This window comes from Tympanuchus pallidicinctus, unplaced genomic scaffold (assembly GCF_026119805.1).
Source record: "Tympanuchus pallidicinctus isolate F22 unplaced genomic scaffold, pur_lepc_1.0 scaffold28, whole genome shotgun sequence".
NCBI classification, from domain to species: domain Eukaryota; kingdom Metazoa; phylum Chordata; class Aves; order Galliformes; family Phasianidae; genus Tympanuchus; species Tympanuchus pallidicinctus.
In genome coordinates this window covers 6402713-6420315 of record NW_026294745.1, presented here as the reverse complement: position 1 = coordinate 6420315, position 17603 = coordinate 6402713, and the positions used below count along the sequence as shown (strand labels likewise).

At 44.2% G+C, this 17603-nt stretch overlaps 1 protein-coding gene across 1 annotated transcript in view; it reads right to left on the bottom strand.

Moving 5' to 3' along the window:
• Window positions 1-5754: 5754 nt before the first annotated feature.
• GNB1L (G protein subunit beta 1 like) overlaps window positions 5755-17603 on the bottom strand; it is a 34628-nt gene continuing 22779 nt past the window's right edge. The window contains 3 exon segments of the mRNA XM_052690973.1: window positions 5755-6487; window positions 11145-11360; window positions 15685-15783. Of these exon segments, the coding sequence (XP_052546933.1) occupies window positions 6221-6487; window positions 11145-11360; window positions 15685-15783 (582 nt within the window). The 3' untranslated portion in view covers window positions 5755-6220.

The window sequence follows — 17603 nt, the reverse complement described above, 5'->3', positions numbered from 1 at the left end:
TGAGCGGGGGTCCTCGCACGAGGAGTTGCTTCTGTGGCTGTAACGTGGCTGATGGCTGGGCTCTGCCTCAGTCCTGCCTTCTTTCTTCTGCTCGCATAGTGCTCTCATCATCCCTCGCTGCACCCCAGCAGGCACTGGTACCCAGTGTGAAAACCTTCCTGTGCTGAACATCTTAGGGCCAGATAGGAAGGTGAGAGGGAGCGCAGCAGCTCTCCTCCTGGTCTGATTTTACTTGAGCGCTGCCTCACAGGTTTATTTCTGCAAACACGAAGTGAGTCTTTCATGCTATTCCCTTTCCTGCTTGTTGTCATCTATAGCTGATAACGCTGTAGGGACTCAATGTCTCTGTTTAGCATGATGCCAAGCCTGCATGCCATCAAAGTATCTGAGCAAAATGTATCTGAAGAGACAACACTTGCCATGAGCTTTGTGTTAAAAGCAGACTACCTGCTTTTCTGTGAGCATGATGTATTCACCAAGATTGCACATCAGCAATTCTTTCAAGTTAACCAGCAAGACAAATACCACGTGTCTGATGTCTGCCACGTTGGAAGTTATAATATAGTTCACCTTCCTCCACCTATGCCAGAACTCGTTCATAGTGAGCAGCATGGTGTGTGCATGGGATGCCAGAGCTGGAGAGCAGGTCTTGCTCAGTATTTCAAGATCCTCCCTGTGTTCCCTGTTCTGGACGTAATCAGGATCTATCATCCCCACAGCTGGTAGGAGAGAGATTGTGTCTGTATGGAAAGTGTTTTGGTTTTTTTAATGTTCTGATTTATGCACTCTGAATAAAAACTGAGAACAAATAGCATCCCAGCTGTAATCTCAGTTTGATGTACCATCTTTTTAAATTAGAATTTCTAATTGAAGTAGGCAGTTGTCAGAGTAAGTATTTGCATTGCTCTGCTGTAAGGAGTTGGTGCAGCTCTGGGCCGGTGCTGCTGCAGTGCGTGTGGCTGCTTCCAGAGCTCAGCCCTGCTGCTGCTATTGCCACTGGTGTGGGAAGCAGAGCACAAGTTGAGCGCACGCTCATTTGCAGGTGCCCGTGGTTGTCTGTAGGATTTCCTAATGGTCCAACCCCTTTAAACAAGGATGTGGGCTGGCGACAGCAAGTACTTCTGAAGCTGCTGTAGGAGTTCTAAAAGGCAGGCTGTCACTTCACCTCCTGCTCAGTCTGGGTTCTCTTCTCATGTGCTGTCCTTGTCCTGCAGGGCATCTGGCACCTTGCTGGAGGTGCTTGGCTTCAAGGTTCTTCTTTGGAGATCTGAGCTCTTATAAGGGCTGCTTCCATTTGAGTTTTGTGCCCTCTCCCTTTCTCTTCCTCTTATGACACTGAACTGCACATCAAATTCCTATGCGGTAAGTCAGAACAAGGCACTGTACAGTGATGTTGGTAAAACATACAGATGTACTCAATTAATTAGGGGAGTGGAATGTTCAAAACTGAGAAATTGTGTTGCCATGTTCCCAACTACGCGGTTTAATAACACATAGCATCAATGTTTTTGTGATGGATTGTGCTGAAGGAAAATAAACCACTGATAGCTGAAACTTAAAATTTACCTCTTCAGACATGAGCACAAAATGTACCGGGGGTGTGAGGACGCCGTTATGGGAAAAAGAAATTGTAATAGGTTGAGTAAATGAAGCTGATATCCTTTAAAAATGAATAGAGGAGAAGATGGCTCCACCCAAATGAAATGTGTGTTATTTGGTAAGGGGGGCTGGTAATAAAGCCAGACATGGCAACAGCTGTGTGCCCAACCAAGGCAGTGGGGACCAAAGGCTGGCGGTGCGGCCAGGGGACGGGGAGTTTGGCTACTTGCTGTGTTTAATGTGGTATTGTTGGCAAGTCTTACAACAAGTGTGCTTCAGGTCTGCCTCCTGTAGCCAATAGGGCAGCACGTTTTTGTTGTGTTTAGTTTCATGCTGTGAGATCCTCAAATGAACTGCCAAAAACCGCTGCGATCTTCATTGTTAGTTTTCTTCACGTTATAAAATAAACCTGCAGTGCACAGATTGAATGGAGCCAGGCCTACTTGTAAAATCACTCTAGCGTGGGGATCCAGGCTGGAATTGCAGACTACTATAAAGAAAAAGCTGTTCTTTATTCCTTACTTGTGCCATCGTTACTATTATTTCTCTTGGTAATACACAGAATGGTTATGCTTAAATATCAAATCTTCTGTCTCAGCACTGCTTTAACATGGGCTAGTGTTAATCCAGGTAGTCATGGACCATGTTTTATGTAACCATCCACACTTTCACACCACAGACACACAGGCCAAAGGGAAGCACATTGATTTAGTGCTGAGTAATCCTTGTTTAATCCCTAGTCCTTTGGTTTGCATCACTACGGTGTCTCCTGCAGTAGTCAGCATTCAATCTTCATTCTTGGCAGACTGAATTAAAGGAAAGATTTATTAATTTTTAAGAAGATGGCTTTGTAGGTGCATCTTAAGTAAGCTCAAAATCAAAGCGGTTCAGAAACCAATATTGTCTTCACTATAATCATCTGCTCCTTCAAATACGATCCCAGCTGGGCTGCACAGCCTCCCTTCGTGGTCACTCGTGCAATGTGTGGCACAGGGCTGATCTCAACAGCGGTCCTGTTGCAGGCCCTCAGCCTCCTTCCTTTTTCACTCATGTACCATTAATCTCCTCTTCCCTCTCACCGACACCGAAGTCAGCAATGCTTGCTTTATGGCCCAGGTGCTGGTAAGAGAAAGGTTTGGAACTGATGGGTTCATTTGCAGAAAATACTGGGGGGTGTCAGAGATTGCCACTCATTGCAGTGGTGATAAATATTTTGTGTAATTGCTGAACAAATGTTAGTGTTTGGGATTTATTTTCTGTTAGTTTATGGATGCTTGTTGCTTTCTTCCCTCTTGTAGTGCAAAGGCAGTGATTCTCAGGAGGAAGCCTTCTGTAATAACTTGGCTGTCCTCACCTTCGCTCCTGAATCCTTCAGGCCGGGTACAGGGTAGCCCTATTCCATTCTCAACAGGGATGTTCCAGAGCTAATGCCAGCAACTTCAGTTGGCTCTTTACTCAAACCTTCCTGCTAGAAAGTCAGCTGAAATGTTGACAGATGACCATGCTTGTGTTTCAGTTGCAAGGAGCCTTAGCAATATTTCCCCCCTCCCCTATGGAAATATTGTACTTTTCTAGATGCTGTCGGATAACTGCATTTTTCAGTCTATATGAACATACACCGTCCTTCTTGTGGAAGTTACTCAGCTTTGGGAAGGTCCAGGTCTGCTCCTTAAGCAAATAAACTTTTAGAAAACTGTAATTCTAGTTCAAACTATGGCATTTAGGCTCAGCTCTAAACCAAACTAATTAGTCTGGTTGTTCATTTCAAGGAAACTGTAATGTGAAAAAAATTAAAATTCTCTTTACTGTTTAAAAAAATTGCCAGTGATCTGCAGCACTGATGTGTCGTGGATGGTGCCTGGGTAAGGCAAAAAGAACAAAGTGTAGGATGGATCTGTTCTTGCAAGTGATCTGCACGTGTCCTTCCTCCTGAAGCTGATGAGACTCTTTGCCTCTTCTGCCTGCTACTAAGAATACAGATGCAGCTCGTGCTCTCGTTTTCAGTTTGTATTTGCATGACTGAGTTTTTACATCTGTCTAGTCAGATAAATACAACTATATAACCCCTAGCAAAAGGCAGTTATTCCAATGCAGTGGCACATAGTGTATGTTCCAACAGACCTATTAGTAAATCTTTGTCCCCCTTGTGAATCTCCGTAGTTAATTTAGATCAACCTTGACAGCAAGTGGCATCTTCTGAGGGAAGAATATACTGAAGAGTTTCTAACAGTGTCTGTAGCTAATAGCACTTCAAATTAATGCACGTGTTTGTTCTTCTGGAGCGGGTGGCTGGGTGCTGCCTCTGTGCCAGTATTTGCATCAAGGTACTTACTACATGCTGTGGCTTCATTACAGTAACACTCTGTGTACTGCTTTGAGACCTGGCTCGAGAACACGAGGCTGGAGTGGTTTTCTTCTCTACAGGGAGCAGATTTGGCCATTCTTATTTCCTGCAGCAACCAGTAGAAGTATGTATTACTTGAGGGCATTTTATCCATGTGCCTCTTGAATACCCATGCTGGGCTCCAGCAGGGAGCAGTCCAGTGCCTGCGGTGCCAGGCATCCTGAGGCAGCACTCTGGCCTCGATCACAATGACGGCAGCAGGAGGTGTGAAGAGGTGGCTGTGCAGTGCTGATCTCGTGTCCCAGGGCGCCCGGAGTCTGCATGAGAAGATGGAGAGCTGACTGTGCCCAGCCACCAGCCTGACAGCAGTTGCGGGGCACTGACCTTCATCTCTCACATAGAGCTTACTGATAAGAAAAGGGGCTGTGACTGCACAGCACAGGGTGGATGGAGACGTGGCTTTTACAGCTTATTAAAAATCTGAGCGATTGGTTTATAATCTTAAGTGGAGACTAAAACCTGAGTGGTTACACCTGGGCTGTGTCCTTTTAAAAACTGACTGTGAAATTGTTCTCATACAGCAGAACTCCTGTGAGTTCTGTCTGCAGAGCATGGGAGAAGGAAGAGGTGGCAGTCTCTTCTAGCAGCAGGTCTGTGCAGAAGGACTCTGTCCTCCTGGCCTGGAGACTCGTGTATGGCACAGGCAACTCCTCCTTTGCGTGGGAGGTGGATGATGTGTGCAGATGGAGCCATCGCCATCTAGGCAACAGTGTCTGATAGAGGTAATGAACACCAGCACCACCCTCTGACTCAGGATCACTCAAAATTAGGATTTGCCTTTTTTAATGCAGTGTGATCATTGGTGCAGCTGCCTAACAGTAAAGAAACACTCAAAGAAATGAATTGTTGAAGTGCTGTCACACTCCAAAAGGTGCGAGACCAAATTTTCTTTAGAAAAGCTGGTAGAACAGGGTGCTGTTTCTGTGAGAGCAAGAACATCAGGCTTTTATTTTGGGAATCTCTTGATGTTGCTGCTCACTACAGTTCTGGTGACATTTTCTCTGCTATTAACCTTGTAACAAGGCAGAAAAACATTTACAGCAAAATACCACTGGTGCAGAAGCTGCACAACACGAGCACTGCTGTCTGTGGAGCTGTTCCATAGTCTTTAGTCTCTGAAATTAGGTCCCCAACAACCTGGCATCAGCTGAGTGCTTCCGTGGGACAGCTGCACGTGTGACTTCAAAGGGACCAACGCAGGACAGTGTTCACAGAGATCTTGGTGCAGTCAGAGAATGCTAATGCTTCACCACTCAGAAAAACCCTCCTTCGTGAAAGAATTTCAGCTTCTGTGACCATGGAGATGACAAGTTAATGGATCCATCTGCACCGCGTGGGTAAGGATTTATCCATGAAATTCCCCTACATGTTAATGTGAGTCGTGTAGCTGAATCCCAGCCTTGCCATGCTGAAACTTACCCTAACTCTCCAAGGAGAAGGCGCTAATTGGATTGCTGAGTTTAAATCCTTCAGCTAGTCAGTCCATGGAAAGGATTTAGCACTGGCTCTGTAAAAGGCTTTACATAGCTTTGCAGTGCAGTGCAGGGGAAGGTTATTTTTCCCCTTTTCTTCTTGTGATTAATTGTGAGACTTGAGGTGACGGGAGACATAATGAAATTCATAAATGCCAAAGGCCGTCCCAAGTCACATTCCTGGCTGTTGGTTTAAGTTAGAAACTGACAGAAGTGCGAACAAATCAAGGCTGCTCTGATAGCCTTTCACTTACAGGGAAGAAAAAGTAACTGACACTGAAAAACCACTGGAGCTGGTTTAATGGGTGTAAGTTCTCACAGAAGAGAGGTATTTTACACTGATACAGATTGTTAGATACACAAGTGACTTACGAGCAGAGACATTCTGCTCCCACAGAAGGCTGAGAAATTCCAGTTCTTTTTCCAGAAATTGGCCCAAGGTATTTTAGCAATATGCCAAAGAAAAAGCTGTTGCAAAACCTGCAGCAGAACTCAGCAACTTGTCCTCTGTCACTGTTCATGACTGGCCTTGCTCCGCCTGTTGTAAGTTTTAGAAGTCAACTCCCCTCCATGGGAGACGGAACTTTCCACATGAACAGTCAGCTCAGAATTTTAATCTAGCAATTTCCAGACACTCACCTCTGCCTGGAAAAAAGTTCTACTGCTTCACCAGGTCCAGGTTTGAGGTACTGTGTAAGGAATGGCTTCATCGATCCTACTTCCCAGCGCATGACAGTGCAAACTGTCACGTCTGAGTGTATATGGACCAGATGCTGATGCGGTGATCCTTTGCACCAGCTGCCAGCAGTCTGTCAGTGGGGCTGCTGTGGTCTGAGAAGGACACAGAATGGACAGTTGCGGTGTGGTAGTCCAGCACTGCTAAGGGCTTCAGTTTTTTCCAGCCAAAGATCCTGATGCGATGATCCCACCCTGCTGTTGCTAAAATCTTCTTGTCTGGACGGATGGTGATATCAGATATGCCAGCATTGACAAGTCTGTGTGTTTTCTGAACCTGTGTGAGAAAGTCATAGATGAGCTCTGATCGTTTCAGGCAAGCAGAAGAAAATAGAACCTTCTGGGATTTTGAAGGTAGACCATTCACCCGGACGCACACTGGCATCACACAGATGCTTTTCATCACACAGCAGATAAAGCATTAATGAGAACAGTTAACTTAACTTGACCTTAACTATCTCCAGCGCCATTCCCTGAATGTTCCTTGTGTGTTTTTAATTTGTATTGCATTTAAAGCTGTTTACATTTGGTCACAAGTGAAGCTGTGGCGCAAGGGTCTGAGACTGAGAATCAGACTGCGCAGCTTTGCCCTTCCAGCTCTTCTTTCATGAGTGGCAACGTTCAGAGCTCTGGCCAAATATCTTCCCCTCTCTTGCAATATTCCCATGCTGAGATTCTGAACTGTCCTTTAAACTACCCACTACTTATTTCTACTACTGTAACCCCTCACAAAAGCCCCAGTAAGCTGTAGCAGTATTTACCAGATTCTTGAGAAAGGAATGCTTCCAGGAATTACGTTACAGGGTCAGGAAATCTGTAGTTCCAGTGCCTCTCCCCAAGGGACTTATTTACAGCAAATGCTAAGAAGGGGATTACAAACAAGTTATTGATTTCTACCTTGAAGTCTTTTGTTTCTGCTTGCAGACTACTGCAGCACAAGTTTCCGAGGGGCACAATTGAACTGAAAGGTAATAAACTTCATTCTTGACTCACTGGGCACAGCCCTTGAAAAGAAAAGCTTGCTTCACTGTCACGAACTTCCCCTCAAACACCAGAAAAGCCCCACGTCATACAACTGTGCTGTTCTCACCTCAGGTAACTTACATTAGTCAGCAGTCTGTCCCTGAAACACAGGCAGCTTGTGTTGAAATAGCCCAGCTTTGTCACAATGGGAAGACACCTTTTTAAGTGTGTGCTGATCTCGACTTGTGGTTATTTGTAAGCACAGCTAGGGATTACATTTAGAAATGACACATGCTGCTGTCTTCTTAGGACTAAATGTGTAACAGCCATCTCTTGAAGCAAAGCTTAATCTAATGCAATGCATGTTATCTATTGTTTTCAGGAAAAGGGACTTAAAAAAAAGGGACACATTTTTATCTGAGTAACTTCCCTTCAAGATGAAAGTTCCATGATGTTACGGGACTGTAGCACAGGACAGCAGCACGTATTAATTTCAGGTTGTGTTAACTGTAACACAGAATTCAGAAAACTGAAACTCCAGCCACACATCAGAGTTGCTTTCACATGCAACTGAAGGCATACTGGCCTTTTCCAGGAACAAAGCTGGAAGCAGTTACTTCTCAGCGATGTAACAAGTGCCCGGCTCAAGCAGCAGGGCTGCACCTCACTGAGAAAAAGACCAAACGACGTGCCTGCTTCTTGCCTTCTCCATGCAGTCCTCTAAAGGACAAGTGTGTCTTCAACCAATTCACAAGGGACAGCGAGTTTTGCTAAGCCTGTCCAGTGGTAGGAGGCTGTCTGTGGGCCTCCCTGCTACTGCACAACTTGTGCTTTTTGCTGATAGATACTTCCAAACTCCCCAGTTGCAGTAATACCTCATAGCTTCAGTGGGATTTTCGTTGCCATGTGTCTACTGGAAGGGGAGGAGCTGTTACATCACCGGCTTGGCAGCTGGAAGTAAGATGGGCCTTTCTCTGTAACTGAGATTATTAGCTAATGGCTATAGCCAGTCCTGGGTGTGGTGCTTCCCATCATTACTGTCAATTATGTAGGTGAGATCCATACAGCAAAATCAGGACGACTGGGTGAAATTGCATGTCAGCAGCACGCTACAACTTGAAAATGAAGCCTATAATGGAGATGCCTTTTGGCTATGGAACATGAGGGAACAGTGGGCATTTGTGCACAATTTGCAAATCCAGGAGGTGAGAGAGGAAAAACAGAGAACAACTTGCTCAAGGTTTTTGCAGCCAGGTGAAATCCTGTTGCCAGGATGTGGCCACAGCGTCAGTCGCAGGGAAACACTGTAGCCAAATACATACCAACATTGTTTCCTAATCAGAAAGCTAATTTAGAATTAAGAAAACAAAGCCACGAACAGGTGAGCTGCTTCCAGCCAGTCATGGCCAAGGACACTTGTATCTACTGGCAGATTCATGAGGAAATTTTGACATGCTGAGACCAGACATCCACCTCTCCTTTCCTCAACACTTGCCATCTACGATTTTTCTTATTAAAATCAGCCTCTCCTACACTCAAATTATGTGTTTGAGCTGCTTTTTAAAAAGTAGCAAATACAGCAGCAACTTCAACTTTAGCATTTAAGGGAAAAACCTCGGTAACCCGACCAACAGAACCTGCATGCTTACCTACACTGCAGCTGTCATAGGATTTTCTTTCTTGCCCCATAAAAGTCGAGTGCTCCTTTGATGACTGGATTTTAGTTCTGCTTCGTTTATTCACCTGTGGAAGCTGTTTACCTCCTACTTTCCATCACAAATGTAACCACTTAATTATACTATCTCAGCCAAATCAGAAGGCTCATAACCAATCCAGTCATCTGCTGACAGAGATGATTTCAGCAATTTTCTTGTACAAGACAATGCACCACTTTCCCCATAGCGATAAATGATGAAGTACCTTCATCATCTATTCACTGACACACTGGAACGCTGCCACTTAAAACAGAGCTGAAGTACCATCATTGCATCATTATTTCTCCAACAGCAGATAGCTGTGCACCACGTTTACTTATTAAAACCTTTTAGAATAAAAATAACGTGCCACTGAGTGGCTTTCCACCATCTACCATTACCTCAGGTAACTGGAATGCCAAAAAAGAAAAGTCCCCATCTGGTTTTTATTATTAATGTAATAGTAGAGAAAAAACCCCACAAGCTATGTCCTTGACAGCCTGTAGTGCTCACATGAAAGATGCACTTTATTGGGGAATTCACACCACGCATGAAGCACCAAGGTATTACTTATGGGTTACAACATTTGCCATTTAAATTTCTCCTGAGGAATAGGGCCATCAGTGTGATGCTCTGAAGGCGTAACTGACCGTGAGCGCTCTGTGGAAAACAACTGCAATATTTCAGGTGAACAACTGGTTATTTTTCCCCGAGTCCTACCCTGCATTACAATTAACTCATAAGTGTAACGTGCTGTGAAGAGCAGGATTTTCTTTGAATGCCCTGCTATAATTAATAGGAAGGAATGACTTCCTTTCCAACAGCAAGTATCCGAATCTTACAGAAACTTGTCATGGTGTCAGATTTCTAGAAAACCAGGCTCAATAGCAGGTCTCTTACTGAGCCTTACCTACTCACTGTCCTTCAGCTTCCCTGAGCAATGGACTCCAGGTGTGGGTTGTGGGGGCAAACGTGACAAAGCCCAACTAGGACAGCTATGCACCAGACTTGTTAACTCTGCTTTAATCACATTCACTTGCTGCTTCATTGCTTCTCATTCAGAATCTAGACTGCCTCTCCTATTTCGTGGCTAACTGCATATTAAAGTTGGCTTTCTCCTCAGCACCTGGTGAGCTGTGTGCTGCAAACGGCACCTCATTGGGTGTATGAGTGAAGCACGTACTGAATGCCAGCGCCGTGCTGATCCGTCAGGTCTGCGGTGATCAGATCGCAGCTCTTGACGGCGTCCCCACAAGACGTCACTGCCAAACGCCCAGGGAATTGCTGCTCTTGTAACTGTTCAGAAAATGGCATCAACTCATCACGCTACTTCACAAAATCTACAACAGCTGCAAGCGCTAAGAGCAGTTGTTTCTTCCTTGAATCCATGCACCCAGTTGTTCTGAAGAGATACACAGGGGCACACAGTGGCAATGTGTGTTCAGGGAACAACTGCCTTATCAACAACTGCAAAAAATAAAGCGCTCAGCAGTGCAGGGGCAATGGATGGGCCATTTTCACTTTCAAGAGCCTTTATTTACACAATTTATTTCCACACGTACTTAAAACCTCCTTAACCCCTTGGCAATGTTGGAACACTTGCTTAAGTTGTCTAGATTAAGCAATATTTATTGCCATTCACGAGCAGAGACTGAACTGGTGGTGATTACGAGACCTACCCCTAAACCTGCCACTCCAGGTGCATGTAGCTCAGGCATAAACCTACATAAACCAATATGAACTTATTCTTTCCCTGTCTCCAGCTAGCGTGCTAGAAGTGCAAAGGGAAGCTAGCTGCCTACACCTCGCATCCCCTTAGCCAGGCTATGCCCGTTCTTTCAGTTTCTCAGGTATCTCATGCAATGTTCTGTCTTCCTCCACAGCAAAAGGAAAACTCTATCCATTCAAGCAGAACCTCTGGAAAAGCAATCCTTTGTTTCTCATTTTTGTAAGTCATTTATAATGTTTGAGACGTTCTGAGAGCTGGATACTACTAACGTGATAAATGAAGACATGGAGGCAATGGTTTGAGAAATGCTAGGCCTGCACGCCTGCTGCAACTTCAGTAAAACCAGAAACATGTGAGAGCCTTTTTTTTTTTTAAATCCTCACCGTCCTTTGTTAAGTCTAGGCACATAGCACAAGCATTCTAACCAGTCTGTGATTAATTAGCTAGAGGTCTGCAACAACTCTTCTCCATGACTAAATAATTTTTTAGTCTATCAAACTGTTAGTGCAAAGTGGGATAAATGACACTGAAGGGCCAGCGGCACTGACCTGCAGGTTCTGTTGCTCATTGAGGCTCCAGATGCTAAGCACCTTTTCGGATGAGCCCGAGATCCCTTTGGCCTTCTCTGAGTCAAAGTCAAGGCTCATCACCGGCTCCTGGTGGCAAATCAGTTGGCTCAACACTTTTCCCGTTGACAAATTCCAAAGGAGCACCGATCCGTCTTCATAGCCGGCCAGAAGCGACGGTTGTGAACCACAGCTGCCCTGACCAAGAGAAAAATAAAACTGTTTGAAAAGTGAGCAGTCTGTTTGTGAAATTCTCACCTCCGACTAGGTTTTATTAGATCAAGCATCGAGAAAGTAAATGAAAATGCTGACAGGTGTAATAGAGAAGAGTTTAGAAGTCTAACTGCCAGTGCCACCAGTAAGGACACATCTCTGTGTTTCCACCACTTTTACTAACAGCATTACCAGCAACTGCTGACAAGCACTCAGCTTCTGTATCAACACGTAACATTTCATACTTGATGCATGTAGCAGATATCTAATGCATGCACGTATATTATATTCACACACAGAAGATTACTGAAAGTCCAATCTATAGCCCTGTACATCGCTTGCAAAAAGACTGCCTGAAGTTTCTGAAGCTGTAACTCGTGGCCTAAAGTTCATTGCAATTGTTAAAAAAATAAGAAATAGAAAAATAAAAAGAGAGATGGACTCAGCATCGAGCTGTGCAGAACCATGCGGGCACTGAGAGGAGCCACGCGCCAGTGCAGCTGCACGCTGCCAAAGCAGGGCTGCTCACAGGGACTGCAGGCACTGCAGCACATCAGGCTGGACACCAAACCTCTTCAGAGACCTCTGGGTGAGCCAGCAAGGGGTTAACAGGCGCCCGAGTCCCACTGTAACCAACTGAAGGCTATTTTGATTAATGATGTCACAGGCCAAAGGGCACGGCACCCTGGGCAGACACCTAATTTATTTAAGCCTCTGAAATAACTCAAAGAGGGGAACATTACTGGATTACATGTCACACTTAAGGAAAATATTCATCATCGCTCCAGCCAAAGACTAATGACCCTGTAAGCACCAACTGGCTGCGTGAGTGAAGATGCAAATCCCGAATGAAAAGCAACTAAATAACAAGCATCTGTTTTCTTTTAATAGGAGAGAGACAATGCACCAAGCAGGCACTGGGATGATGACCACCTCCTGCAGGGACACCAATCTAAGAAACGCATCCCAGAGCTTATTCAGTTATTTCCAAACCTGTCCTGATCCTACGATCTGTTGTTTAGTGTTGGAAACAAACTCAAGTTAAAGGATGTTGATAAAGAAATAGTTGTCACTGGCATCGCATGATTGAATGAGGTTCTTCAAATGGACTTGCTGCCAGTGGTGTGCTACAAGCCTGCACTGACCAAGAGCTCACCACCTCTATTCATGGCCCAGCCTGCTCTCCCATGGGTGATTGTTTCTTCCAGGGGGAATTTGACCAACAAGAGATGGGTGGTCTGGGAAATAAAGCTGCTGAGTAAAAGCACTGCATTCTTTTTCAGATTTATTCAGCCCAAAGAAACATTTAAATGAGGAATAAATCTTATCATGCAGGGAACAAAACTGCTCCTTAAAATAAGGAAACAAAGCAGGTCTGCCCTCACCTCAAATCCTGTACGAGTCTCACTCCTTACTTTAAGGTTCCTTTTCTTTGGAAGAGGCAGAGGCCTTGCTTTGGCCAGACGTGGGCACAATCCTTTTTTTTATTTGTTAAAATAACATCAGAGCAAAGAATAACTGTCAAATATATGCAAGTTCACAATGTTAAATGGATGGAGAGTGCTCTTTTTTTGGGGGGGGTTAAAGAAAAGAATAAAAATCTGAATTAAAATGAATTTTAATTAAAAAAAAAAAAAAAGTATTTTATAGGTACATTAAGTTTAAGAAAGCCCCCAGTTTGGACAGAAAAACTGAGAAGAGCTGTTACTGTAGTGCTCTTCTGTGAGCACACCGCTCTTCTTGAAGCTCTTGGATGGTCAGACTTTCCTTATCCAACAAAACAAGACTGGGACGGGTAGAGCTGGGTCTTCTGCCTCAAAACAGGGTGGCCAAGTGTTGTGGGTGCTCCCCACCTCACAGTGGGTGCCCAGCATCACAGCAAATGGCCAGCAGAAACATTTCTCTTTCTGCTGCAGGTATCTCAACTTCAGAAATGGAATCTGCAGTGAGAGATTGGTCTGTTTTAAAAAGCAAGCGTTTTTTTCTGTGAAAGCAAGGGCTCCTGTAGTTCCTCCTGACGTGCTCGAGCGTGTAATACTTTAATGAATACATATACCTGAACTTAATAACAGCTATTGAAAGATTGGAGAAGCTCTCAGTCTGATGCCTGGCCTTATCAAGCAGTGCTTCACAACAGCCCACTTATTTCAGCTGTACATAATGGACACTTCTGGAGAAACCACTTTGCCAGCCATGTTCTGGTGTCAGTGGAAAATTTAAATGACAAATCATCATTCTTCCTAAACAGAGCAGTTCGATGTTGCATTTGGATAACTGTCAAGGAAGGAAGAGAAGGTGATCTGCTGTCAGCTCAACAAGAATAATTGCTATAGTTTATATAAAGTAATAACTCTGCATTTCCAGTTTCTACATGTATTGTTCCCACTGAATTATTTTGTTTGTGCCCTTACGCAACACGATGCCTTCCCCACAGTACAGAAAATGAAGGGAAGGCCATATTTACTCCTGCAAATCCTTACCCCACCCAATTAGTAATAGCAGAAAGGTGTGAAGCTGAAGGAACAACGTATTCGAGATTGCGAGTCTTCAAAAGAGAAAGGAAAAAAGTGAATGAGGCACTGAATAAGTAAAGGACAGATTTAGAGTCAAATGAGAGGAAAGAAAAAGTTTCAGAACAACACAATAAAATGTTGATATCTTTTAAACTGCTTAGAAGCAGTGAGCGTGGCTCGATCCACAAGCCTAACACAAGCTTCATCTCAGCTCCACTGTGTACATGAGAGTTCCCAGCTCATGCTACTGCCTGTAAGACCCTGAGCTGCCTCTGATCAGGAAGGGTGCAGCTGGGTTAGCTGGCGTCCTGCTTCATGGGTACAGGGTTACTCATGGCCCACTTAGGGAACCACAAAACAGAACACAGAGCAGCACTTCGGTGCTCCACATAATTACTTGCCCTTAAAGAGCATCCTCCTCCCCTGTGCCTTTGAACTGAGTTCAACACCTTTGTAAAAGAATTAAAAATAAAAGAATAAAAGAATAAATGTGAGACTGCAGCTGTCCTTGTCTGTTGCAGTCTAGGAAGTTGTGGTAACTTACCAAAGTTTTAGTTTGCACAGAGTAACTCACCTCTCCCAATTCCCAGTCTTATCCTTCATCCCTACTGCCAACAGAATTGAAAACTTACTTAAAAACAAGACTCTGCACCTGCTCTGCTTCTTAGAGGATCAGCAGATTAGTTCATGTGGGAAGCATGGTGAGAAAGAGAACTCCTTGTATGGGCAACAAAATTTTAAACACTGTACTTTCCCTCAATTATCTTCATCTTGTTAAAATACGTCCAGGCCACAGAGAGCCACGTTCATTTCCTTGAGTACCAACTGCCTTTTTAGAATAAACTTTGTTTAATGAAAACCTAATTAGTCTACTTGTCTTTTCCCCCCCTAGCTATTCCTCCATGGGACTTAGACTGTGGCCTCTCCTACTTTTCCTTGATACCAGCAACTGAATTCCTCTGGACTTCACCCAGTTCAGGTGCCGAGTGAAGACAGCAGTGCCTCAAATGCGCAGCTGATCAGTACTTTGTGCAGCTGAAACCAACACAGATCTTCAGATGGAACTGAAGGGAATCGCGTAGTTGAAATCAGCTCAGATGGCGCTGCAGACCTGGAACTGTCAGCAGTCAGAGAGTAAAGCAGGGAATGCAACGAATTTTGGGGGATTTAAAGCCCACCACTTGAACTCCTTTCTCTGCTGCCGCCTTCCTGTGCTACTTGCCTTTCCCTGCTGACATCCCATAAGCATCGCTGGCAAAGTGCTCTGCAAATGTACTTTTCTGTTGTTTATTTTGTTTTGTTGTTTTAATTAGCTGTTTTTGTTTACCTTTTAGTTCAAAGCCTGTACAACCATAAATATCTGTTCCTATTGTACGCTGGTAACAGGAATGTTCATCGAGTGCTTCCTTACCCTGAGGGCATCAAAGTGAACGTAACCTGCCTCTACAATCACTGTCTTTAAGTAACCCAATCGTTTCTCGTCATTAATAAGGCAAGAAGCTGTATCAAACAACTGGCTTCAGTAAGTCACTCATTTTTCCTCTTGATTGATGCAAAAACTGTGCCTATCCTAAGGATATAAAGCCTTCTCTAAGTATTTGCAAATCTTCCATTAAAGCTTGGAGAGCTCTGAAAGTTACATTAACGATGTTCACAAATCTTTCCCCCCTTTAATAGTATAATTACTTGATTGGTTTGATAATAAATCAAAATCCAAGTGAAGAAAGATTCATGTGCTCCACATAAAATGAATCACAGGGAAAACATTTCACAATTAGCAGGCACTCTTGCCTTACCTGCCATAACTTCAGACACATGGGCATGCCCAGCTTGGCACCCATCTCTGGCTTCAAGGTACAGACTGACGTCTTGGATGGTAGCTCCAAAACCTGAACCTGACATCAGGAAAACAAGAGTATTTGGTCATGCTCCAGGTCAAAATTCTGCTGCTAATCACCTTAAAAGACTTGTGTTTTTAAGGCTAGTGTAAGTACTCCCAGTAATAAGCTGTCTGGAGGAAACTGGGGAATACATGTTAAATTGAAGCTGTAGGGGAATCTACAGGTGAGCAGTTTTATGAAAGACCAGACAGAAGTGCTAGGAGGTAACTTCATCTTCCACTGTTCTGTTACCTCTTCTGACTTCTTTCCTTAGAGCAGGTGATGTGCATTACAGCAGGTAAGAACGCAGACAGCTTAGTCTGAAAACACTTCCCTGCTTCCTTCCCCTTTCTCTGTCTTTGTAGTGAAGTCTTTCTCTTATGTTCAGTTGTGGACACTTCTGTTGTCTCTTCTGTTCTGCATGGCAATACAGAGCTTGTGTGGATGGACAGCCACCGTAGATATCTGAAGTGGATTTTCATTCACTGGTTGACTGCACTAGCAGAACTTAACAGCCCAAATCATCTGCTCAGTGCAGGCTGGAGCACCAACAGCACGCTGGTATTTGTACCACAGTGCTGTCTGACCCTGCTTTGAACAGGTCAGGTAATTCTGTGCTTAACACCTGTTCTCTGTCTGTGTAGCAGCCCCTACTTTTTCTTGCGCTGAAGGCAATGAATTATGGGTTTGTCTTTAAAAAAGTGGGGCAAAAGTCTTTCTTCTGCCAGAGAAGCAGCTCAGCTCCACCACAGGATGATGGCAGGCGAGATCAGGGAGTCTGCCTTTGCAGTTTGGCACTGCAAGGTCTTCAGTCTCTTGCCTGACACAGAAATGCTTTACTTGGGGCTGAACTTGAGCTTGGAACTATGGAGAAAGACCTGATGCTCCTGGAAGCAAGTTTTTGACACACACACACACACACACACATATCTTTCTCAGACACCTACTTAATCACTGAGGTGATCTTTTATTTTAATTAAATAAGCAACAGCCTACATTATCTCATAAAAGTAAAGGACTTCAAATATTTGATAAATCCACCATCACCAGCCACTCTGGATTATTTCAGAATGTGCGAAGGCCCAATAGTGATGTTGGACAGCCCAAGACATGTGAATTTCCTTAAGCATCTGAGATGAGGTATTAAACAAATATGGCTCCTCTGGGAACCATCAATCAAGACTGCAGCAGCTGCAATGGCTTTCCAATCCCATACCTTTAGTTCAAAGCTTGCCAGAACATCTTCCTATTTCTAGAGATTGTCAACTAGCCTGCCAAAAGCCAGCTGCACTCTAGGACTGCAAGTCAATGATGTACTAAACACAATATACAGAGCATTTTCTAAAGCCAGTTAGCAATGGAGCAGGAAACTGTTCTCCAGATTTGACAGATGGAGGCTATAGCAGAGCCTTGCAGTGTACAGACACCAAAGTTGGAGCATCTGGGAATTCTGCTTCTTTGGAGCTGTGCTCTTAACAAAAGATTCTTTTCTCTTGGCAACTTTCTTGCTATCAGTATAATGACCAAGTTAGCTATTGGAGAAAACCAGCTGTAAATATGAAGGTGACCCACTCTCATCTCGTGCCTTTCATCACTGGCTCCCCGCAGGGCATCATCTTCCAGACTACAAGAAAACCAGGACTGCAACTTTTAGTTAACAAGGGAAGATAAACGCACTGGGATAAATGCATCTCTGCAGGTTAAGAGTCATTCTTAAAAAGCCACTCCTTTATTTTATCTTGATTCAAAAGGAAAGACCTCTTACAAGGGCTACGGTTGAGCCTGCGAAGGACAAAGGGAAGCAGAAAAGAGGATTTTTTCTGCAGAAGGCAGTC